General features: G+C 40.3%; 1 protein-coding gene across 1 annotated transcript in view; it reads right to left on the reverse strand.

Moving 5' to 3' along the window:
- Positions 1–27167, reverse strand: part of si:ch73-22o12.1 (nectin-2) — an 85812-nt gene that overhangs the window by 3529 nt on the left and 55116 nt on the right. The window contains exons 7-9 of the mRNA XM_055013619.1: positions 1888–2023; positions 1665–1722; positions 1453–1536 (exon numbers count right to left, since the gene is read on the reverse strand). Coding sequence (XP_054869594.1) covers positions 1453–1536; positions 1665–1722; positions 1888–2023 — 278 coding nt within the window. The remainder of the gene's footprint in view (positions 1–1452; positions 1537–1664; positions 1723–1887; positions 2024–27167) is intronic.

The following is a 27167-nucleotide window of genomic DNA, read 5'->3' on the forward strand; positions in this document are numbered from 1 at the left end:
AAAGATGCATGTGTGTTAATCATTCCATCAGAGAAAATTAAGAGTGTAGGACTCACTGGAAACTCAAGACTGCTTTTTGATTTGAATTGAACCTAATAACTTATTGGTCCACCCTTGGCAGCAACAACTGTAGTTAAACATTTGTGACAGCTTATGATGAATTTTGGTCCACTCTTCTCTGCAGAATAGCTTTAAGTCAGCCACATTAGGTGGTTTTCGAGCATGAACTACCTGTTGCATCTCAGTTGCATTCAAGTCCAGACCTTGACTCGTCCACTACAAAACCTTAATGTTGTTCTTTTTGAGCCTTTCAGAGGTGGACTTGATTGTGTGCTTTGGGTCATCGTCATGCTGCATAAGCTATTTGTGTTTGAGCTTTAGGTCATGGACTGATGGTGGGTATTCTCCAGGAGGATTTTCTGATAGAGAGCAGAATTCATGGCTACATCAATTATGACAAGTTGTCCAGGTCCTCAAACCATCACATTACCACCATCATAATATGTTTCAATGCTGGTATCATGTTCTTCTTGTGAAATGCCGTGTTAGCTTCACTCCTGAAGTAATGGACCCACGTCTTCCAAAAAGTTTCATTAGTCCACAGGATGCTATCCCAGAAACCTTGGGGCTCATCTTGATATTTTTTGGGCAAATGCCAGACAATACTTTATGTTGTTTTTGATCAGGAGTGATTTGTGCCTTGCGACTCTCCCATGGATGCAAGTTTTGCCCGGAGTCTTCCTTCTTGTGGAATCATGTAGACGGACCTTAACTGAGGCCAGTGACATCTGCAATTCTTTTGATGCTCATCTGGGTTCTTTTGTGACCCTCTGGATGAGATGTTAACACGTCCTTGGAGAAATTTAGGTTGGCCGGCCACTCCTGGGAAGGTTCACCACTTGTGGATAATGTCTCTCACTGTGGTTCACTGGAGTCCCAGAGCCTCAGCAATGGCTTTGTGACCCTTATCAGACTGATAAATGTCAAAAACCTTGTTTCTTATCTGTTTCTGAATCTCTTTAGAATGTGGCATCATGTGCTGCTTTTTGAGACTCTTGGTCTACTTCACAATGCCAGACAGGTTCTTTTTAGGTGATGTTTAGATTCAACAAGTCAGGCAGTAATCATGGGTGTGGCTGGCAAAACTGAATCCAGTTGCCAGTAGCTTTGGTCATGTGGTATATTAGTAGCTACTGGGTAATTACTTTATCATATACGGCAAGATGGATCTGGACAGCATTTTTCCTTCAGTAAATGAATTCATCATTTTAAAACTGCATTTTTTGTTTTCTTAGGTTATCTTTGATAATCTGAAACATTTAAGTGTGACAAATATACAAAAATAGAAGATATCTGTCGGGAGTCAAATACTTTTTCACAGCACTGTACATTTGAGTTGCAGTGATTGGGCCATATGTCCCCCTCTCAAATGGAACCAGTCTGAGTCCTTACCGTGACTGGCTCTGCACTCTGGGTAGAATAGTACTGGTTCAGCAGATTCCTGTTCTCAGCCACTGGGACATGACTTGAGTTAACCTGTTGAGTACATACACATCAATCCATACATTCCAAGAAATCAAATCACATCTGAAAAAAACTTGATGCATGCCAGTATACTGACAGTTGTGTCGGGACATTCTTGTCCTTTCCTGATGGTGACTTACGTTGTTAGCATTGCTCGTGGTTTTCTTAGGAGGAGGGGGCTTGTACTTGGGTGGACCACTAAAACACAAAAACACCGAAATAGAGGACTGTCATGTTCTGTGATACACAGAAATATGAGACACGCTGTGTGGCATTTCATCGAACTGACCAATTTGCAAATAACACACAACAAATACCTAAAAAAAAAACACACACGCTCAAGTCAGTCACAGTGATACTCACCCTCCATTAAGTTTGTTCTTTTTGTGTTTGCGGTACATGGCAATGGCTGTTCCAATGATGGCCAACAGAAGAATGACCCCAATGATGGCTCCTATGATGCTTCCTGTAGTGGGACCTTTTTCTGGAAGACGAGTACCTGGAAAAATAAGAATAAGATAGAAAATACCATTAGACAAGACCAGAAGTGGGAGTGAACGTCACACATCAGTGTCTTTTTGTCTTATGAACACTCTAAATAAGGCCATGTCTACTTGGAGCTTCTTGGCACTCATTTTAAGAGCAGGACATCTGATTGTTTTGTTTTTATTACATGATTTTTTTGTTTTTATCCGTTTTCTATCTTCAATGTAGCACTTTGAGATTTTGCCTAAATGAAAAGTGCACTACAAATAAAATGTATTATTATTATTATTATTATTATTATTATTATTATTATTATTATTATTATTATTATTATTATTATTATTATTATTATTATTACTATTATTATTATTAGGACAGACATTTCACAATAGAAAAGCAACAGTTAAAAGGAATAACTTTACTTTCTGGCTTAGTGTTGATTAAACTAAAGAAAGATAAGCAGATGGATACCACTTTAATTTTTGTGACATAAATATAAAACTGCAGCAAGCAGCTTGTTAGCTGAGAAACAGAGAAGGCAGCTAGCTTGGCTCTGCCTAAAGATAACACAAATCCACCCTACAAGCACCTGTAACTCCCTCTGTTAACGTGTTTTTTTTCCTTGAGACTGTTCATGCCATTAGTGCAAACACCTTATTCCAACTCACAGCTGTGTTTTAGTGTTAAATAGTTTTTCATGATTTGAACAAGACATACCAACGTATGTTTATGTTCAAACATCAGTGCTCTCTACATGTTCATTATCATTGTCACATCTGTCTAATAATTTAGAATGGGAGTAAAGGAGGAAGCCAGGTGACATTAGTTTAACCCAAAATATGACCTTTCCCCACCTAACTTAACTACATGTTTACTACAGCAGCATCACATCATAAAATGTTATTTATGATTCAACAGTGATTTACAGTCATCTATCTGTGGCATATCTTCTGCAACCAGTATCCTCTGACAGGTTGAATTGCAAGGATGAACAACCAAACTGGCTGTTTAAGTTGGAAGATACGTGCTCTTTTTTTGGTAATGCATAGAAACAAACAAAATGAGAAATCAACAATTTTCACATTTCACTGGTGCTGTAATGTTTATTTTCCTGGGGTCAGTAACCTCATTGGGTCTTTACTGGTTGTCTGGCATCTGCGACTGCGGAATGCAGCTGAAAGCTTTGAGAATAGCAAAGTAAGTGCAATTTGATTTTTAGGTGTTCCTGTTTCTCTGGGTGAGAATGCAGCTCATTGCTCAACTCAAAGAATGATAAGGAAAAATATACATTTGTGTGACACAGAACTTTGTCATTTTTTTCTATTTTGTTAATCATCTAATTATTTTGCAAGCCCTTAAAGGAGCAACGCCACTATAGCGTTAATATTAATTAAAAGTCATGTAGTCGTGACATTCCTGAAGTTATTCCCTGCTGTCAGCCTCATCAGTCAGAGTGGCTAAATAAGGTGAAATAAGAGAATGAGCAATGAAGATGAGTTTAGAAGTGAGTGTGCGACTACACACTGTGTGAGTGAAGTACAGAAGATTCCTTGATTAGAGTATTGAGTCACACGGGTGATTAAGATGAACCAGAGGAATCACACAGAGGTTCCACTAATGAACCATGACCACACTGAACATGAACCATGACACACACACACACACACACACACACACACACACACACACGCACACACCATGTGTGTTTATTGAAAGTGCAACCCGGCTCATTATCCCCATATTCACAGGGGATTATGCTAATGAGGGGGAGGTAAAGGGCAGAGAGGATCTGAAGCTCAGTTGATGAGAACAAACCCTGGTCTTAGTAATTGGAAGGGTCATGATTGAATGTTGTTAGTCGTCCAATTACAATTCCCTGCTAACAATAGACTGCTTTGAATATCTGCTGAAATAATTTCCATTATTTCACACATGCAAAAGTGTCCTACTGATCATCAGTAATAAGGAGATGAGGACAAGCAGTGATTCTGTTGGAGTGGATATTCAGGCTGGACTGCAGGAAATTACAACTCATTATTCATGAAACATTCATGGAAAAATTCATGACTAGAAACTTGTAAAACATGCTTTTGTTTCAGCTCACCAATGGAACACACTTTGGGTCCTAAAGTACAGAATCTACTAACTTTAAAATTATCAATAAACAATTAGTTGGATTTTTTTTTTTTTTTTACAAGAAAGAAAGAAGAAGAGAGTTGGAGAACATTTTATTGTTGCATCTCTGCATTCCTTTTTTGTATTATTAAGTAATTTATTGGGAAGGGAGTGAGGATTTACACACACACACACACACAAAAATCAAATTACAATACACATGGAATAGATGCATAGATCCTGGACAGCATTCAGGTTTTACCAGATTTTCAGCTCTTGCAGCTGTAATGTTACTTTAATGTAGTGTAAGCCAGCGGCCACATGGTGGTGCTGTGTCTCTTTAACACCGAAACACTGACTGGCCATGGGGCACTTCTATTTGAAACCTGATACCTGCCATATCTCCCAAATGTTTTTGTTTTACTGCTTCCTCACTCCACAGCCATGTTTATTATCACACCGCCCACCTCAATTTTGCATCTTGTGTGTGTTTTGTTTTATTTTTTAACTCTATGAATCTTCTCCTTTTTGCTTAGCCGTATCTCATGGGTGTCATTATCCAACCAATGTCATCTTCACTCAGCAGGTTTCAAGCAGAAAGCTGCTGTTGCCTCGTAGATAATTTCTGATAGAGATGAGAAAGCTGTGGGAAAAGGGGCCAGTCTTAAGGACTGAGGTGTGATGCTGGAGTATGAATGACTTGGCTCAGGAGTGTGCCCTCTGTGTTGGCCCTGGATACCAGCCATGTCTGTCCTAATGAAATATCCCCAACAGAGAGGCAGAGAAAGTGTGTGTGTGTGTGTGTGTGTGTGTGTGTGTGTGTGTGTGTGTGTGTGTGTGTGTGTGTGTGTGTGTGTGTGTGTGTGTGTGTGTGTGCATACTGCATCTGTGCAGCTCTTTGCCATGGACATGCAACCAGACAAGCACTAACAAACATAAATACCACATATACACACTGGTATAAAACCACAAAGCATTGTTTTAACCCTCGTGTCGTCCTGCGGGTCAAAATTGACCCGTTTTAAAGTTTGAAAATGTGGGAAAAAATCTATATTGCACAGTGAAACTTCTGATTTCCACATTTTAAACGTTTTTTGGGAAATCTTTGAACGTTTTTTGGTGGAAAAAAAGAAATGTTTCTTAAGAACATTCACAAAAAAATCAACCAAAATCCAGTGAAATTCGCTGGATTTTGGTTGATTTTCTTGTGAATGTTCTTAAAGAAAATATTAGAAGTTTTACTGATGTATATGTAATCACTTTAGATATTTTTAGGATTTTCTGGAAGATTTTTACTCATTTTTTGAAAATGTTTTATTGCCAAATTTGGGGGATTTAAAAAAAAAAAAAACTTTTAAGGGAAACTTTTAAGGAATTATTGGAATTTTCTTCCTGAAGGTTTTGCAAATTTTCAGAAATTTGGGGACTTTTTTTGCTGAATTTTTGGATTTCTTTCCAGACAAGGAAACAATATTTTTTTGGTGCCCGTAAATAAAGACAACAGGAGGGTTAAACAGCTGCCATCCTGTGCTGCAGTCTTATCACTTAGCCTGACAGTCACTAGATCTGCAGCGTGCCCTTTGCTCTCCGGCTTTTCCTGTCCAGACAAACATCACATGCACTTACAAAGACACTTCCTCTACAGTGAATGAGAAGATGGTCAAAAGTCGACTCTATTCTACTGAGCTGATCAGTGGAGGAACCAGTCAGACAGGCATTTATCTCCTCCTATGTGAGAGCCCTCCATTACTCACCCTTGTCTGCCTGGCAGTCAGCCATGGACTAACCCTCTCCCACGGGGCACAGGAGAGGAAGGGGAGGAATGGGAGCGAAGGAAGAGGAGGTGAACCTGGATGGTTGGCCGAAACTGCCTGAAATTACTACAGACCTACTTCAGCAAGTCTAAAATATCGCCAGGATCTCCTGAGCCTTATGATGCATGGATAAATCCCAGCTGCAGCTCTACAGCCAGAGCGGCTAGAGTTTTCACATTTACCTCAATTTGACTCATTTCTATTTCAAAATACTCTTAGTAAAAAACTTCAGGAAATAGATGAGCACTAGTTAAAAACTTGGTGCATGTGAGTCACTGACAGGAAAAGTGAAATGAGAACGCGCAAGGAAAGAGGATTCATGGAGATGACTCAAGGAGAGACGGCAGACCTAGCAGTGGAGCTGGGAGAATGACATTGAGGAGAGAGAGGAGGTGAGAAGAGAGGAATCAGAAGAGGAAAAGAGGGTGAGGCAGCAGGAAGAGCCAAGTGAGATGAAGGCTGTGATTAAGAGGCTGGCTTCAGATAAGTACGGAGGGATTTCCCGGGTGCTGCCTGCAACTGGCTGATCACACACTGAGGGGATGAAGGAGAGAGCAGGAAGACAAAGATCTCCTATTCCTCTCTTTTCCACTCAATCCCCTGTTCTCTCTCCCTGTGTGTTTACGCCTCTCCCTGAAGGGATTAAGGTTAACATGCTCTCCTATCCTCAACTTCCCCGCAAAGGGTTAGGCTTTTGCTGTATTTATCTATGCCTGTTCTCCTCTCCTATCCATCCCCTCACCCCGTCATCCCTCTTTCCTGCCATCCTGCTCCATCGTCGGCAATTTGGGATTCGCTTGTTTGGCCCCGTAATACGACAGCACAAATCTGCAGCGTCTCCCTCGGCATCTCTTATCTCCTGTGCCTAACGAGTAGAGATAAGCCTGTTTTTATGACCTATTCAGCAAATCTGCGCAACAGAGGCACACACACACCTACACAAGTTTTTCTACACCACACGCCAGCTAAAAATCCTTAAAATCAGACTCCCATATATCGACAAAAGAAAAGGATCAAAGAGAGATTAGCAGGCCATTGGCCACTAAAACAACAATCCTGCTGTGGCTGATGATCAAATTCCTTCTTCGTGGGTTAGCTTGACTTTTTTAAAAAGGGACAGTTGACCAAAATATCCGAAGCCTAAAGCGTCCTGCTGGCTCAGCTTGTGATAGCCTTAGCCATGGGATGGTGACGTTGCGGAACTGTCCCGCTTATTAATTTTCACTGTGTGTCATCCTCTCCTCTCTTGCTCTCTCAGATCTTTCAAGTCACATTCCAGTATGCTTTTTAGTAAAGTGAGAAATATCTATTTAATTATATAACTCCGCAGCGTTTGATCACCCCACTACCATTCACGTCTTTGAAGGAGAAAACATTTTTTGATTTAGAATTCCCTTTTTTAACTAGTTTTTTCTTTGTTGTCTTTAAGATGTCGGTGGGAAGAGAAGTTTCACTAACGGTTTGCCCCTAATGCAAAGTTTTAGTGTATTGAGACTAAAATTTAAGTCTTTTGAAGTCAGCCGAGACACCGACTACATTACCACCAGGCAAAGAAAAACACAAGCCTACTATGGTCACAGCCGAGTGCCTGGAGATGAGATTACGACCGAATGAATTGATGGCCTCTGAGAGAGATTAAGATAAAGAACAGTACATGTAATCTCATTGCTCACTAAGAGAAAAGAGAAATGCTAGCCTTTAGATTCTGAGGTTAACTTGGTAAAACATACTCCCAATTCCTCTGTTGTTGCATTTGTTCAGATTGATCTGTGCGTGCATCTGGTAATACAGTGACCCAATAATTAACTGCAAATATAGCAGGGAAGATGGAGTGCAAAGAGGACAGGAGTAGAGGGAAGAGTGACCCAAAGAGGGCAGGAAAAAAAGACACTCATGAGCTAAACAAATGCAGACAGACCTATGAATGACCTCACACACACACTCACTTAAATTATTCACAATCAATACAAGTGCTTCAGTGTTGAGTGCTGCAGCTACCTCTGGCATTAATTTTACGGCAGTTGAAGACCTGCTACACCCACTATCACAATCACAGTCACCATCTCTGTCAGTTACTATCGACTGCACTCGTGCTGCCGTTACAATTCATTTTAGCAAAAAACAAATGAGATCAAATTGATTGCGCTTGTTCAGACAACACAAGCAGCTGGATAGGTCGGAGGGGGCGCGCTCTTTGTGTATCTATGATGCTGTTGCCAGGGTTTTTTGGTTTGGGAAAATAAATATTGCTGGTTATTTCTAATCTACCATGATTCCAAAGCTCAACTTTGTGCATATCAGCTGTGTGAGACTTGCATTCATGTCACTGATGTACACTGAGCTCACATGCAGCGCTTGTGTATGTGTGTGCATTTTCACATTTTAAAAAGATGAGTGGCGGCTAATGTGAAAAGTGTGTATGATGTGTGGATGAGTGATGCCGCTCTCCCTCTCCCTCTCTGGGGAGACAGTGTGTTCCCTGCCACAGTGCATCAAAGCACACTCATTTGCCTTGGGAGAAAGCAGGAACTCTCTCCATCTCTTCCCCACTCTCTCTCCATGACTCCATGTCCCTCCCTTTCTTCCTTTCTTTCTCACAAGGTCGCTGTTCCCCTCTTGCTGCCTTTCTGTCAATATTTACAGTCCACTTTGCACTGGCACTGAGGTGGTCAGCTTTAGCCAGCAGAACAAAGCAGATATGCATTAGCCAAATGTAGCTGTTCACTGAGGACACGAATGATCTGTTGTCCTACAAACACTTTGCTACTCTTTTATTCTGTCTCTCTGACAAACATCCACCCAGACGCAGAAAGAGAGAACGCTCTAAAAGCATAGGTTAGATTGACAGTACATCCATAGAGCAAATGGTTTGTTTTAGACTGAGTTTAGCATTTTTCAAAATCCAACACATTAAAGTAATTATGATATATTACACAACTGTGTCAAAATTAAAGTAGTGCTCTTAAAATGTAACAGGTTAAATATTTATCATAGTATTTGTTTTAGCACTGATTTTATTTTAAACTATCATATCTGAAATGTCATTATCATGATACTAAAACAAATGACTCAGTATGATCCGATACAGAGAAGATTACATATTGGCAAATATTTAAATGGTACAATGTGTGATCTAAATATACATTTAAAAAATAAATATTTCATAACAATAATAATAAATTTAAATTACCAAAATAATGTTTGTAAAAAAATCTGCCATTTTAGTCACTTTGTGTCTTTTGACAAACACACAAAATGTTATTTCACATTATCGTCAAATAAAAGATGCTTTATTTCAACACAATAATGTATATCCAATATTATTATAGTATGTGTCATGATGTGATGTGACACATGAAATATCACACAAGACAAACGCTCACTGAAATAAACTGCGCTACACTGTTTTGTCACCTTATTTGGATTCTATCAAATGCTATTAAATACCATCCTGAGTTGTCAGGCACCCTCTGTCACATGCTAGTAGGCCAGAAGGTGCGTTGTCATCCATCACCCTTTAAACCTTAAAATAAGGGCTTTGTAAGGGGGTAAACATAGCAAAAATGTGAATTTCAATCCATTTTTTCCTTAACCTTAACTAGTTGTGGGCCCTCAATTAAACCGAATGGCAAGTAAACAGTGAGTAAAACCAGATGTACAAATAACAGAAGTCAAAAAATAATATGAAATTATTGGGCCACACAGAACTCTGGTCTCCTAAGTGAGGGTTGTCTGACTCAACAGATCAAAAAATTCAATCATAAGGAAGAGCTAAAAACTTTCAAAAATACAGTAGATCATGTGTGACATATGTGTGTTATGGTGTCCATAGATGCACCTTTAGCAGCAATTACAATTATTGGATCTGGACTCTGTAATTTTTCCCACTTTTTCTTTGCTAAATTGTTCAAGCTCTGACAGGTTACATGGGGATTGTGACAGAACAGCCACAAATTTTGACTGAGATCTGGTCTTTGACCCAGTGATCCTTGAACATTAACCTTGCTGCTTTTAGGTTTAGGTTGGTCTGTTTAGCTTCGACTTATGCTTCGGGCCACTGTCCTTTTGGAAAACAAATGCTCCTTAGAGTTGTCGTTCTCCATATACCTTGCTAGATTCATTTTACACTCTATTTTTACTAACTTCTCAGGGCCCGCTACTGAGAAGGACCCCACATCATAATGTTGTCACTGATCGACGGTTGTTGTATGCATAGTCTCCCCCATCAGACGCTTGTAACTCTTGCAGATGAGTCCAAGTTGTCTTGGTGGCCTCCCTCACTCAGTTTTTCAGGACAGTCTGCTCTGAGGCAGATCAATGCATGCGCCATATTCCTTCCATTTCTTAAGGACAGATTTAACTGTACTTCAGGGGATAATTTGTTGACTTGGGAATGCTCGTTAACCATCGCCTGATTTGTGCTTTTCAATAACCTTTTTATGAGGTGCTTGGAGTGTTCTTTTTTCTTTATGGTGTAGTTATAGCCAGTAGCACTGATTCACCAGTGAGTCGACCTTTCAGATATAAGAGTCTTTACTCTACAATCACTTGAGACACATTCACTGCACTCAGGTGATCTCTGTTTCACTAACTGTAACTTTCAGCACCAAATGGCTGCACCTGTGTTCAATTAAGTAAGCCACTTAAGCCACTGAAAAGGTGTGCAATTACTTATTTTACATCTTTTACATTTTAATTAGTTGGCATTGCTTTGTTGGATTTTGTTGTCATTTTTTTTCTGTGAATTCTAGTCAAAAAGTCAAATTGATTTGAGCATGATGTAATGTTGAAAAGCAATAACGTAGAAAATTTCCAAATGGGGTTAAATATTCTTCATAGGGATTGTACACACAGAACTGGAGTAGGGTGGCAATTAGTGTATAACCTAAAGACTGGAGGCAGCAAGTAATCATGTCTCTGTGTTGGAAGAAATACCTGACTACACGTCCAAAGCTAACTCAACATAATGAATCTTAATTGTTTAATCTGTACAAAAAAATAAATGCTAAAACAATTAGTAGATTTAGATGGAGTCACAGGTGTTTTGTTTGCCCAGCATGTCCTGTGCTTGGCTGAGAAATGCTTCCAGCAGAGAACTTCCCATAAAATCACACTGTCACTTTTACATTTGTATTGATTTGATTTGAATAATCAAACACAATCATTGAGCTTCAGAGATGTAGTTGGGGGATTGTTTCTGCTGGGAGAGAACCAGGCTATGCTTCCCTATGCTAAGTTAAGCTAATTACATCCTAACCTTATTGCTCCAAACTTAGCCCGCATACTTAAAGTCAGTTTGAACTTTAAACGTTCTTCAAGAAAGCAAATAAGCATTTTTTTCAAAATTAAAACTATTCCTCTAAGAGTGAGGTGAGAAATTCAAATGGCTATGGCACGTTTCCTACATTATTGTTAAATGCAACCCACAAGACAATGCCTTTCTATATAAGCCTGAAATTATCATCAGGATATCAGGTATCCTAGGTGACATTTACATGTTATAATTTAAGAGGAAGTAACCAGCAATTGGAATAGAAGCGAACCCCTAGAAGGTAACCTAGCGACCCAGGAAAAACAGTTGGAACTTAGAGGAAACGTTGCAGTCTCAGAATATCCAGCCACCTATTTTACCTTACAATGCCTTCAGGCTTTCCATCCATCTTCTTGGCCTGTTTTTTTCTGCTCTCCTCCCCCAACCCCTCACACCACTCTCCCTTTCTCCACCAGTGTCACTCCGGCCTTGGGGCCAGGCAGTCAGGAGCAGCTGGTATGTTTATCTGCCCTCCGAACCACTGCTAACCTCTGGCTAGAAGGGACTCCACCTCATTACCCACCATTCAGCCTCACATACAACCTCAAACTCTGCTATCCTCTTAGGTGGTGTAGCATCCCCTACAGCCACGACACTACACCGTAATAGCCTCCATGTGCACTAATCTCTTTAGCAGCCCGCCGTGCAAAAATGTAACAATAATAATGAGAGAGGAAAATAAATGATGAAGACTTTGCTGCTGCTCCTTCCCATTTTCTCACTCTAAAGTGAGAGAGTTCGCTCACTACTTCAGCGTACGCCGACTCACATGAGAGTGTTCTTCATGTCACCCTCCTACCAAACAGACTGCCAGAAAGGAAACTATACAGAGGATGAGACAGAGATGGAGAAGGAGGGAAGAGAGTGTAGAACACACAGGAAAGAACAGAGAGAACTGAAAGAATCGAGGATTCAATCTGGAGGGTGGAGAAGCAGATGTTAAAGATGTGTAGGAGGAAGAGGAATCAAAGAAGACAAGTATGTGTGGTACATGAAAAGTTGCATGTGTCCCACGCTTTCAGCATGACGACATAAAACAATCACTGTGCAGAATTTGGTGTTATTCCTGCAGAAATAATGATTTCCTTTGAAGTGTTGTTCACTGCGTTTGTACCTGCTGCTTTGTTGACCGCAAAATAAGCAGCCCAGAAGAGCCTCACACACAGTCCTGAGAGTGCCATATCAGTAATAGGCCCCATCTCGCTCTCAAAAAGCCCCTCATCAGCTACTGATTAATGACACACACAGTCATAATAGTCCTGCACTCTCTCCACATTCATTCACTTTCCTCTTCATCCAATGCCCCTGGAGAGAACCCGCAACAATGTGAGCTGTCGAGACCCCCTGAAAATTGCACTCTCGCCACCCCTGAATTCAAATGCTCATTAAGAAAGACGCTTCCTCCACTGCCATTCAGTTAGGCATTTTCCGAGGGGAAGCAAGTGGACACGGAGACAACAGAACTCAGAAGAGATGTGAAGGTGGAAAAGAAATCATCCATGACTCAATTTAGCCGCATGGAAATAAAAAATGGTTTCATTAGTGTATAAATGTGGTTGATTAGCTGCTTGGCATGGAGTTCTGTTGACATATACATAAGTAAATATGAAGGCCTACACATTCACCTCCCAGCAAATCTGCGTTTTTGTGTATATCTGTGGGAAAAATAAACACTTGTTGGTAACCAAAAATGTGTACCTCTTTTGATTCCTGCAATTGCTGTGCATGTGTCAGGATTCTCAAAGGTCATCGGCATGTCTGTTGTACAGCTCTGACAACAATGCTGTACTTTATCAAATAACACACGCAGCATATTTAACAGGGAAATACAAACATATAAATGTGGGCATGCAGGCTGACAGGGACGTGTCGTCGCCTTGCGCAAACAGAAAAGCGCAGGTATAAACAGAGACCAACATATAAAGTGATGCAATTTAAGGACAAGCCACATCAAACAACATTTAAATTAGCCACTGTTAAAAAGTCTAACCCTTGCAACATCAATACTAAATAAATCTACATTCTCATCACGTGCATGTATTGAATATACTAAAGGTAATGCCACTGACTTTGTTGCTCCAAACCAGAAATGTTTGCAGGCGTAGGTTAGTTACTGATAATGCTGTTTTATGCACTATTCATTTAAATGTACAGACATTACCAAGCTCCTTAATGTCCTCCATTTCCCATATTTTCCTGTTTAGATGCTCCTGCTCTCCCTCCTCTGTGGGGCATCTCTTTATCAGAGTGTGTGTTGGACAGCACCAGGATTTATGTTCAGTGGTTGAGAGTGTGTGTGGTAATCAATAGTATTCTCAGTGAAGGACACTTAGGAATGGATTGGAGCCCAAATCCAAGCCAGCATGAAAGACAACATGACAGAAACACTTGCTGCTTGACCTGAAGGGGCTCAGTGTGACATCAAGTCTGACTGTCAACAGAACACACACACACACGCACGCACGCACGCACGCACACACGCACACACACACTTAGACATGCCTGTGAACTCTTAGGAGTGTCTTTAAATAGAGTTAAAAACATTTACACACTGTTACATCAAAGCAGGCTAACTAATGAGTTATTGACTGATGAGCCAACACACACACACACACACACACACACACACACACACACACACCTCTACACACAAACACACACACACACACACACACACACACACACACACACACACACACACACACACACACACACACACACACACACCTACACACACACACACACACACACACACACACACACACCTACACACACACACACGCTTAATGGACGTGATGCAGCTACACATACAGCTATATGCTATATGTGTAGTTGTGCATGCCTGCCTGGTGTGTGTGTGTGTGTGTGTGTGTGTGTGTGTGTGTGTGTGTGTGTGTGTGTGTGTGTGTGTGTGTGTGTGTGTGTGTGTGTGTGTGTGCGTGTCCGTGCGTGCATGCAGTGCTGGGCTGACTGTGTGTACACAAGTCATTATTAGAGGTTTAGTGTGTGCTCACCAGTCATTCAGGCTCCAGTCAGAGCAGTCAGCTTAAGGGCTCATAGCAGCTCCCTGAGGAGACACTAAATACCATCAGCCATTTAAATTCATCCATGACTATTTTAAATATGCAGCACACACTCACTCCATTTTTAATAAGGGCTCTGAGCAAGACAGAAGGAGGGAAAAAAAGAAGAGACAGAGAGAAAGAGGGGGGCAGACTGAGGAACAGCAAGAGGCATGAATATGGGAGAAAAAGAGGAGAGCAGAGTCTGTTGCATTGATTTCTTGGCAGTTTGGCACCGGCCCTGATTCGCCTGGAAAAGCCACAGATGTGTCAGTGCCAGTTAGGCACGCACGCATAGAGGGAAATACACGCACGCATGTATGCACACATGTACGCACACAGCACATGTGAAGATACACACTCACTCACATGGAAATGCTCACAAAAAGGAAATACAATGTATGCTCCTTAAAGTGTCTGGAGTTTGTGTGGATTACAAAAGCACCTGTGTGATAGGAAGCGAGTGAAAGCTGGGGATGATGCAAGGGGTTCTGATGCCTTTCTGAGGAAAACCGCGCAATTCTCTGTAAGGGCAGAGGCAAAAATAGACACCGTTATACACACCTAGATGGGCAGGGAATTTCTCCTTAATCCCTAGCTTAAGTTAAAAAGCTCAAAAATATGTCTGCCTTGCTCAGCTCTCAAAGCACACCTGACTGCTGTATGCACAGCCGAGCGGAACAGCAGGGAAAACTCGGATGAACATTTTGATCTGAGGGCGGATGAGACATTAGGATCAAAGCCAGGGACTGGGGAGAATCAACTGATCTTAGCTCTGAATCCATGAACAACCTCCAGACAGACTACCTGATTAGCTAGGCATTTGTGGCCTATATCCAAGGTGAACAGTGAAGGGAATTTTGATGATAAAGCCTGGGGCTGAATGGTATGTAGGTCCTCTTGTAGCTCAAAATCATACAAATCAGTGTCAAATGTTGAGGTCGGATTCTCATTACTGTCACCTACTAGACAAAAAGCTTAATATACACCTAAATATTTGTTATCTCTATTAATACAAAAGACAAATGGCACGTAATTAATATTCTGCTTTATGAACTTTGTCAATAGGCCTAGATTTCCCTTTGTGGAATATTTTATATGGATTAATTCTAACTACAAGCTTCTCCTGCTTATGACTGGTTAATATCTAAAACAATAATTCACGCCTTTGCTTGTAAATCTATTAATAAGCAAAGCTGTTGAGCCAAGGGCTTAGACTAGTCTTTGATTGAATCGATTATGCTTATTATGCTTCCTTCAGTGTTTCTCACAGGAAAAGGTTCATTTACTTGTAGATTAGAGCCAATTAATTTCTTGATTATTCTTTGGTTTACACAATGCAAGAAAACCATTATAAATGCCAATCACACTTTCCTGAACTCCAAGATGACATCTTCAAATTGCTTGTTTTGTCAGACCAATACAGTGTATTATCACAAAAAGAAAATCCACACAAAAACATAGTGATTGACAATATTGCTTTTAAAAAGGCCCAAAAAGAGGGAGCAATAATTTCTGGTTACTACTGATCAATAAATTGCTCAAACAATTATTGTTAGTTCTACTTTAGAGTACGGTAATATAAAATAAGTAACAAAACAATAAGATTTTTATTGAAGCACAGTTCAACTACATGCTTGGATGGTATGTTGATGGAGCAGCTAATGCATATCATTTGTAGTTTTTTCACTCCCTATTGTATTGTTGATGAAAACCTCACTTGTAAGCCGCACGTGTGTTTGAAACACGCTGCAGAAAGGTTTATATGTCAGCAGCATTCACTCAGCAGGAACGATGTCATTCGCAGTAGTATGGAACAATGGTTTGCCTAACACCATTTCCTGCTTCAGTCAGACACATAAACGCACCTATACAGGTTGGCTTCCTCTTGCTCCAGGTGACAGGTGTGTCACGGCAGCAAGACAGGAACCTGGTCTGACTAAATGAATGACCGGTTAGTCAGCTAGCTGGCTGACTCACTGACCAAGAGAATAAGAGCTCATTTGCAGTAACGCTGACTGCACTTGGTGACTGTGGTCTGTTCCCAAAAGAAGAAAAGAGTAAATGTGTCATTCCAAGTTTACACAGAGGTACATGTGGAGACACTCAGACATACAGAAATGCCTCAGTAACCAAGATGTAGATTAGACATGGTATTTTTATTACCCTCTGTGCCGTAGACAAAGCTGGTGCCGAAACCTCCGTTCACTTGGATGTCAGTAAAGACACAATAGGACAGTCACTGTCTTTGACTCACCACTCCGGAATGCTAATCACCACAGAAACCCATTATCTTCACATCCTCGTGCTCCCTCCCTTCATTTGTCTTCTCCTCCTTTTATAACCTGACAAACTCATTGCTCGTTACTAGAGAGTACCATTGTTTCATTGTGCACACATGTAGAGGAAGACAGAGACATGAGGCAGAGGAGATAAGGAGAGACGCAACAGAGGGGGGGAGGCCTGACTGACTGCTGACATAAATTAGGGATCATAAGAAGTGTCATTCCAGAATTAATCTGCAAAAAATGAAGATCGTGAAGTACCTCGATGAGCGTGTGCGTGCATGCATGCGTGTGGGCGATAGAGAGTCAGGGGTTGTTATGGAATCCATGACAAAGACAAGAATAGAGACAAAACATGAAGCACATGACTTTAAAAATCATTAAAAAAGCTTGATGATCTTGATTCATGAGGTTATGCAGATAACATTTTCCTTAGTGTGTGTGTATATAAAGCAGAGTTCTACGCTCCATGTGTGTGTGTGGGAATGTTGTGTGTGTCCATGCCTCAGCTGTGACATACTCCTTGCCTTTCTTTCTGCTGCAGTGCCTACAGGAAGTGACACATTCATCATGAATTTTATGTATAAGGCTGAATGTCAACACCGATGCATAATTTTTAGCAGTAAAATGCTAAATGTCACCAAACACCAGTTTCTGTTTCGAATGACAGCAGGGCTTGTATCACTAGAGGACATGCTGGCAGCTAGCAGTTGCCACGCCAGACTGCAAAGCTACAACTGCACTGCATGCTGTTGTGGCAGCAGCAGCCGAACAGGCGACATGGGAGATCGGGGTATAAGGAGACAAGGAGGGTAATGAAAACTGATTTGGAGGAGGAGTTAGACATGAGATTTTTTTTTTTTTTTTTTTTGCAAAAGCAGAGAAAGAGGAGGAACAGTATCATAACGTAACACATTTGTTAATTCCTTGACATGTGGTTTTATTCTAAAGTACCTTAAAGGATTTAAAAACACTCTGCTTGGCATATTGTACGCTATCTTTTTCCTGTTTCTATTTGTGCTGCAAATCTACGTGATGAAATTCCAGCCTGGCACATTTGGTATCTTGAAGACTTTTGAATCTCCACTCACATTTGAAATAAACTTCTGAGACTTTGAGCAACATTTGGCGACACAGTATGAGTTCATACTGACCAACTGGTGGGGCAACAAGGTTCAGGAAATAAAGTATCAAAGGCTCTCACACACATAAAAACATTTTTTTTCTGTTACTTGCAGTGATCTGCACCCAAGAAGATAACTTTGGATTTATATGGCCATATTCTGATATCAGTCTCTGATTTCTGTTGCCACCAGAGTACAATAGAGGCAAACAGATAAAAACAGCTTAGAGGTCCTTTTTACTTCGATAGTAACATTTTTCTTATTATTATTTTTGCATTGTCTAGATTATGACATACAAAGTCATCCATGGGTCTTTTCCTGCATACCTGGTATTGATAAGCATCCTAGTTAGTGCTGTGCTGCCCACACAAGCATATATCAGTATGCAAATTAGCTTGTTGTGACTGCCACACATGTCATTAAATATGCCAAATCCATTGCTATTAAGAGGTGTCCATCATCTGTAACAATGTTTAGGTGACACGTGTCAAAGCAACATCTGCAGATTGCCAGGACTCAAGGTTTCCCAGCAGAACATTGCCCAGAGCATCACGCTGCCTCGACTGGCGCGATCCCTTTTTATAGTGCATCCTGCTGGCATCTTTTCCACAGGTAAATGATGCACACACACCCAGCTGTCCACATGATGTACAGTGACTCTAAAGAGTATTAAGCAAATGCACAATTACAGCATTTAAACTTCTCAAGCTCTGTCCGGCTGCATGGGGACTATGTGTGAACAGGTCTTTTCAAGTCCAGTCAGAAATTCTCAGCTGGAGTAAGGTTTGGCCTCTGACTCAGGGACTGCAGAACATTTACTTTGTTGCTTTCAAACTATTTCCTTGTATGCTTCTTGTCATTGCTTTGCTGGAAACCAGATCTTCTCCCAAGTTGCAATTCTCTTGTAAACTGCATCAGGTTGTCCATAGGATTTTTCTATACTTTGCCACATTCATTTTACCCTCCACCTTTTCAGGTTCCTTCATGGTAAGGATGGTGAGTTTGTGATGATGTGCAGCGCTGATGCCCGCCAACCATAGTCTCTGATCAAGGCAGATTTATAGATGTAACATATTCCTTCCATTTCTTAAGGATCAATTTAACTGTATTTTGAATGATATTTAGCGACTTAAAAATCCTCTCGTTTCCATCCCCTGACCTGTGCTTTTCAGTTACTTTTCACTGAGCTCCTTAGCATGCTCTTTTGTCTTCATGGTGTAGTCACAGCCTGGAGCACTGATTCACCAGTGACCAGAGCTTCCAAATACATGCGTCTTTATCCTGTAATCACAGACACACATGTACGGCACTGAGATGAGGTCCATTTCACTAATTATTTTACTTCTAGCATCAACTGCGCTGCATCTGTGTTGGATTAGGTGAGTCATTTAAAAGGTGTGAATGCTTGTACAGTCACTTATTTTACACTGTTTTTCTATTTGCTGCTGTTACACCGTAAATTTCCCCACTGGGAGATTAATAAAGGTTTTATCTATCTATCTATCTATCTATCTATCTATTAGATTTTTACTTTATTTACATTACGCTGTAGAAAACTCAATTTTTTACTTTGACATGAAAGAGTATTTAAGATAAAAAGAAAAAAAAAGCGTAATTTAATTCACTGTGATGCAATATTAAAAAGCAATAGAAGGGGTCTAAAGGGGAAAAGTATTGACCCCCGATGCATGGTGAATAGTTATCACAGGCACTGTGATGGACAGAGGTCAGCATGGGCCTCTGAGTGGTCTGTGGATACACTGCCCCATAGGCAACAAGCTGCAATGCAATGTGTGTTCTGACACCTTTCTATCATAGCCAGCGATAAGGTTTTCCACAGTTTATGACACACTAGCTCTTCTGCGGGACCAGACTACGTGAGACTGCCTGGTCTCACCACATCCATCTGTGAGTCTCGGGTGTCAGTGACCCGAGGCTCATCTCATTTTACTACTTGAAGCCTTCTTGTCTGTGTACTTCAGTGTCCTGCTCGTGACCCGAAACTCTATCTAGATGCGCCATCACAAATGGACGTCTTAATTTTTAAAATGCAACTTGAGGAGAGAGGACAGAGAAGGCTTGCCACAGGACCTACTAGTGAGGATGCACGGGTATATCCAACATTAAGTTTGTTTGTTTGTTGTTTGTTTCCGCACCTGTGACATCTGACAGCTGGAATATACAAACCATAAACCATGTCAGAAGCAAGGCTAAATAAATATCACTCCAAAATATGTTTTAATTTGTATATATAAGTTAAGTGAGGTGCAAACTCTTATCTCAACATATCTTTCCAGATATCATTGTGTATTTTATAGTAACTATACTAACTCTCTTATTAGAGAGTAGTTCAAAAAAACTATATATTTAATGGAAGTCCTTGATTTCAAATGTTAAAATTAAAACTTGGCGGGAAATGAGAAGAGGTAAGCAAGAAAATACTTGAAAGCGATTCTAATACAACAGTCTTTATACTCATTATACCCATAGGGTAAAGAAAACGCGCACGTACGCAGCATGCGAGTACACACACACACACACACGCACACACACACACACACACACACACACACACACACACACACACACACGCATACCCACACACACACACAAACACAGATTGTGGAGGAATAAGTAGCCGGTGATATATACAGCTTAAACTCTTCCCCTAGGCAGGAGACCACCAGCTGAGCTCCTCCAATGAAAAACTACACTATTAATATGTATGTGGTGAGCTGGCATCAAGTATTTTCAACAACACATGCACCAAGACACACAGAAAAAGGGGGGATTGTGTATGCGTACACACACACACACACACACACACACACTCCACAGATACCAGGCAGCAACAGCTACATAAAGAAATGCAATATTCTTTTCTAGTTTTAAAGTGCTAAATTTATGCTTATGACCTTTAAGGTTGAAGGGGTGAGTAATAATAGGATGGGCCACTCAGCCGGGGCTGCCTGAAAGGATGCTGAATGAAGGACAGAGATGAAGGGATGGATGAGAGAAGGAGGAAGTAAGAAGGAAGAAATATGAAGGCACTGTCATCTCATTTCTTCTCCCTCCGGCTCGCCCAGCTGTTGTTCTCTCTCCCTTTCTTGATCACTGTTCATCGTCACTCCTCTCTCCAATCACCCTAACCACTTGTGCTGCTATTTCCTTCCGCTGCTTCCCCTTCCCTCGCTTGCTCTCTTCTTCTTCCCCTTTCTCTTTCTTTCTTCATCCACAGAAATGACTCAGTGAAACAGGTCAAGTGTTACAAAATTTACCCTGCAGCTCAACCTGCCTAATACAAGGCCTGGCTCATTGCACCAAGACAAGTAATACGCTGCCTACTCACTAAGAGGGGGACTCACACAGACACACATACAGAGGGCTAAAACCAACACACAATGAACACAGGCTCATAAAATACCCACAAATGTGCATATACATCCGTTATCCACATCCATGCCAACTCACACCTCTGACCATCAAATTCACCCTGAAGCAATATTTACCATTTTTGTACATTATGATTAGTCAGAGATGTCAAAAATAATAAGTAAAAAAATAAATAAGTCTATGTGACTGCATGGAAAACACCATGCACCATAAATGCAATACATCACATCAGTCACATGTTAAATAGCTGGAACACTGAGTTGATGTGTACAAGAAAATTACAATTATTACAATTATCTTAATTTATATTTTTTTGGCATGTTTTGTCAAGCAGTCAAGTTTCTTGTCCAGCTTCCAAATTGCGATTTTTTTTCTCTGCGAGATTTGGACAGCGAGCTGGAAAAAAAAAGATCAACAGCAAAATATCACCTTGACGTTTTGGAAATGATTATGACAATCAAAAATAAACTATAAATAAGCTGCAGAAAAATCAGTGAAGAAAAAATATATAGTTGACGCCTTACTTATCAATACTATAGCCAATACTACAGTAAAACACATAAAAATTGGTTAGAAACCACATTTAAACACATACTGTCCGCCGCCAATCCATGCTAATGAATAACAACTAGGAGCCAGAAAACCCTGAAGCAGAAGCATAAAAGTTGCGTTAAGAGGAGGACATCAGAGTAAAGGGCCCTAAAATAGGATAAATAACCAGGTAAATATACAGTCAACACACACACTTGCCCTTTAACACAGCCAGACACACACCATGATGAAGCAGGTGCTCAACAGTGGAGTAAGCAAGTGTGTTCACTTTGTGTTGTGATCTAGAAATGCTACAGCTCCATATATCAGAATGCTGAGGGTCTATAGAAGATAAATGACCTGCAAGCGGTACCTGGACAATGTGTGTAATACACAGATAAATAACTGGGAACTGGGAGCCATACGATGACACCCAGACTGAGAGCATGCAAATTGCAGCGCTGCCATGATGATAAACAGACCAGAGGCATGAAGATTGGACCAGAGCACACACTTGTTTATAAGAGTTTGTTTGTCTGATGCCACAGGGAATGAAAGTCCTTTGGGAGGGTAATGACTTAGTAAAACTGAAATGTACTGGAACATAGATTTATCAAAATGTGAAACTTGCATTTATGTTATGCACCCAGTGAGCACCCTGTTGTTATCTCACAGCATAGAAGTTCCAGCTATTACACACACTGAACAGAGCATAGTTCTCTGTACATGTTTCCATTTGCAGGCTTCACAAATCAGGGGTCTGAGGCTGCAAAAGACCGGCTACCGGCGTCAAGGTGGCAAGAATGACATCCACATTTATGAGAGCAACGATCGACTCGTGTTTGTAAACATTTCACGTAAAGCCCCTGTGATGCCAAACGCCAAATTTGAATAACATTTAATTTCCATCCCTATGATAAGACCTTTTGTCCATTCAAGACTATTATATTCCGTCACTGCCGTAAGCTGACAGTTAAATGGACAAAGGATGGTGCACGTCGGCTGTGCGTTGCATAGCAATGCTCAGGTATTTTCCAAACTCCGACACTTTCTTTCTTCCCCTTTCTCACATCAAACACTGAAGTGTATTTCAGCAGTGACTCAGAGCCGTTACCCATGATGCCTCAGCTGTGGGGTTAAGTGACAGACAATGCAGTCAAAATCAATGAGGACCTTAGAAGGTTCCACAAATGTGTTGGAAATGACAAGAGAGTAAGTGGAATTATCAAGAAGGAGTTTTGGTGAGACAGTGTTGTAGTAGTACAAAGGCACACACACAGAGTTATGCACACACGCTTAAGATTTAAAGTCATTTAGTCCACAGTAGAAGATAAGAAGATAAAAGTGACAGAGAACAGGATGGGACAGAAGAAGTGATTACAGGAAAAGAGATGTCTAGATAAGATGAAAGACAGATGACTAAGGAGACATTCTGCGTCTATAAAGGAGGAGCTGACACATGCACATGAGCAAACAAAGGCACACATACCCCTACACACAATTTTGTTCAGTTCTGACAGCCCTGTACTCACTATGCCTGTTATTTAATGTCAAACAAGACAGCAGAAGAGACTTGAACCCTATGGGGGAACTGCCCAGCAGGGTTCAAGTCTGGTTCACTCTGATTTGTTGAAGAAGGCCAACAGTCCACTCCATCACTTCACTGTACTGTATGTAGGATCAGCAAACCCTTATAGTAAGTAAATATGGAACTGTGTGATAATTCCGTGTCATTTTTAACCGATATTTGCAAAATATTGCGAACAAGGGGAAACTATACTGTATTTTTTGACATTCTAACAGAGAAACAATTTCTATACAGCTTTTTATTTTGTGTAACTTGTAATCGAGCCTTCATTGCAGTTTTCTAATTAACCCACGTGTCGTCCTGCGGGTGAAAATTGACCCGGTTTAAAGTTTGAAAATGTGGAAAAAAATATATATTTTCACAGTGAAACTTCTGATGTCCACGTTTTCAACATTTTGTTGAAATCTTTGAACATTTTTTGGTGGAAAAAAAGAAATGTTAAAAATGTTTCTTAAGAACATTCACACAAAAATAAAGCAAAATCTGGCGAATTTTGCTGGATTTTGGTTGATTTTTATGTGAATGTTCTTAAAGAAAATATTAGAAGTTTTACTGATATATGTGTAATCACTTCAGATATTTTTGGAAAATTTTTACTCATTTTTTGAAAATATTTACAAGAATTTTCTTGCCAAATTTGGGGGATTTTTTTTTTAAAACAAAACTTTTAAGGTACACTTTTAAAGAATTATTGGTATTTTTTTTCCTGGAAGTTTTGCAAATTTTCTGAAATTTGGAGAATTTTTTTGCTGAATTTTTGGATTTTTTTCAGATAAGACAACAATATTTTTTAGTGCCCGTAAATGAAGACAACAGGAGGGTTAATATCATGGCAGAAATTTCACTTGTTTTGCCCAAAATACTTACACAGCGGTAATGGCAAAATATAACTTTTTAATAATAGTGTAGGCAAGAATATCACTAAATTCTGATTTGATACTGAAACGCCTAAAGATGATAAACCTACACAGTAGCAAGGATATTAGTTATTCACTAGTGCTGAGAAAAAACATTCAAGATAAACTCCCACGCAGAAAAATAATATACATTTGCATGTGCATTCAGGCAGGCAAACATCTGCACAGTGGTTACATGCACAAATGAACACGAACAAAGCTATCCACCATTTACTAGAGACTTAGCAGTCCACAGAAGAGTATTTCACATCCCTAAGACCAAATATTTGCAGACTTATTTCATTTTTATCTCCATATTCATCGCTAATTCTCTATGTTTATATCTGAGTGTATGCAGACGTGCATGTGCCAGTGCATTCACGTACTTTGTAAGAGCTGCCTGTTGGGACGGTGAATTAAACAGCAAATGCATTTGATCTGCAAAACACTGGAGGGCAAATACACAAAAATGAGACACAACCACACACACTAGCAAACACACAGGCCTGCATACAGCATCAAAATCATTTTCGTCACAGAATCTATTCTTAGGAGCAGCAACAAACCATTCTTTTACTGATATAAATCTCTTTATTCATACCCATACACACTCAGACACATGTACACTTAGCTCAAAGCTATACTCCCTGGTGGTCATTCTGCATTCACACAATGTTCTTTGTTTAGTTTTTTTTTTTTATATCTAGAACAGAATTTGTCCCAGGCAAGTTGTAGCATTAAGAGCTTTTGGGGCTTATTTAACTCAAACCCACATGCATCTCTCACCTGGTGGTGGGTGGGTGTTTGTGCAGGTGTGTCGAGGTCAGCGGCCCACTGAGCACGTCAGAGCTGCTTCTTCCATCTCACTCTCTCTCTAGCAGAGCAGGTACACAAGCTCAAATACACACACACACACACACACACACACACACACACTCTGATCTATGAGAAGCTAAATCAACACAGCTGCAACAACTCGGCCCTCAACGCCCTCCTCCCCTCCCTCGACCATCTCCACTCCCTCCTCCATCTCTAACCTGACCTATTCTCCCATTCTCTGTTCTGCTTTTTGCCATGTTGCTTTCTGCACGACTCCTACTTGTCCTCCTTTCTTCCCTTTTTGCTTTTTGCTTAATCTTGCATTAGCTGCTCTTTGACTTACATACCGACTAGCTGTACATTTTGCCAACATGCAAGACCTCAGAGCTCAGCCTTCCACCGCCTCTCTGCTCTCCTCACATCATGGTGCCCTCTTTGCTCTCCTATCATGCTACATCTTTCATTCTTTTCCTCGCTCCCTGGCTCCTCTGCTCTCCCAGCAGCCTCTCCTCAGTAGTACATGTGCTACTCTGAGGAATCTGCCCAACAATGCAGCGCAACCATTCCGTTACCTCCAGCGCTGTCAGCACGGGACAGGAAAGAGAGAACACCCAGAGGTCTCCAGGGGAAACGGGAACAGACACTTCCCCCCATCTGTGTGCCTGCATTTGTATTTGTGTGTGTGTCTGTGTGTGTGTCTGTGTGCATGCAGCAGACACACATCTTAACAAACCAGAATGACCAGAAGCCAGAAGATCGGATGTTATCACTTACCGCTTGAGGACAAGGAATGATACAATTTCCAATTTCCTGTGATTATTTACAAATGGAACTTCCTCTGCATTTCTGCTTTTACCTCGCATGAAATGATCACAATGTTCTACAAGAGAAAAATCATTTGTGAGTCAGGTGCTTGAAAAGCATACTCTCCTGTTTAAACATTTCTAAAGAGAGGCTTACAAGTTCATACATTTTTTTTTGCTAAAATTGATGCTATTACTGAAGAAGAAATATTATTTTAAACTGTATTAAAACTAAGAAACATCTTAGCTATTCCAGTAATGCGTGTTTCAGAAGTAAACAGAGGATAAGTGGTTGCTGCTTCACCCAAAATAAACTTACCAAAGGTGCCACAACCTGTGCCAGAGAAAAGCACCCAGAGCCACTTTAAAATTCACAATCCGCCATGATCGAGCAAACAATTTATTCTAGGACACAGCACCTCACAAATTATCAACAAGCCTTAAATTTGTCACAAACAAACTCAGACAGTGTGAAATTAAGAACTTCACCAGAGAGATTGTTTTTTAAAATATTGATTCAAATTTCGCATCAATTCAACGAGGGAGTTTGAAAGCAGTAAAAGCAATACATGGGTGTGTGAAATACAGTAAAGCTGACATGTATTCATATTGCAGACTGTGCATGACAAATTTTCTATGAAGATTACAATGTCAAGACTGAAATATTACATCAAACATTAGAGGTAATGTCATGAGACGCAAACAACTTAATGCACTTCCTCCCATTAATTTGTGGTTTGTATGGAGAATATGAGGCTTGAAAAAAAGGTAAAAATAGCTTACAATAAATATGTCGACCACACAAACATGGTTGATTGTTAACACTGTCATTGTGTACACGTTGTTAGGGCTGCTCTGACTATTCTTTCCTTTCACTGATTAAGCACCTGGTCAATAAAATGACAGAAAATCATTTTTAAAAAATGCTTGTCACAATTAGAGTAATACCTGAGGTTTCAAATTCATTGTGTTGCCTGATCAGCAGTCTAAAATCCAAAGTTATTAACTGTACTATTACACAAAGCAAAGAGGAGCAGTAAATTCTCACATAGCTGGTAGCAGGCACAGAGTGAAATTTCTGCCTGACAAAGTCCAACGCAAGATAGAAAACATTCCACTTGTGGATCTAAAACTGCACAAGCCATAAAATGCCCCCACTTAATAAATTAACTCAAATAAAAGAAATGTTAAAATCATAAATTTTCACTTAAATTTTTATCACTGATTATCAAAATAATTTTCGTGTCAGTCAAGTAATGAATTAACTAATCATTGCAACTTTGCTCTGCATCTTAGCACAGCAACATTAGGATTTAGCTTGAAGTAGCGCTGTGCAGCCTCACAGACATGTAGTCTCTCACCAAAGCCTTATTATGAAGGACACGGGCGAGAAAGCAAATTGAAAAGATAACGCAA

Source organism: Amphiprion ocellaris, chromosome 9 (assembly GCF_022539595.1).
Source record: "Amphiprion ocellaris isolate individual 3 ecotype Okinawa chromosome 9, ASM2253959v1, whole genome shotgun sequence".
NCBI lineage: Eukaryota > Metazoa > Chordata > Actinopteri > Pomacentridae > Amphiprion > Amphiprion ocellaris.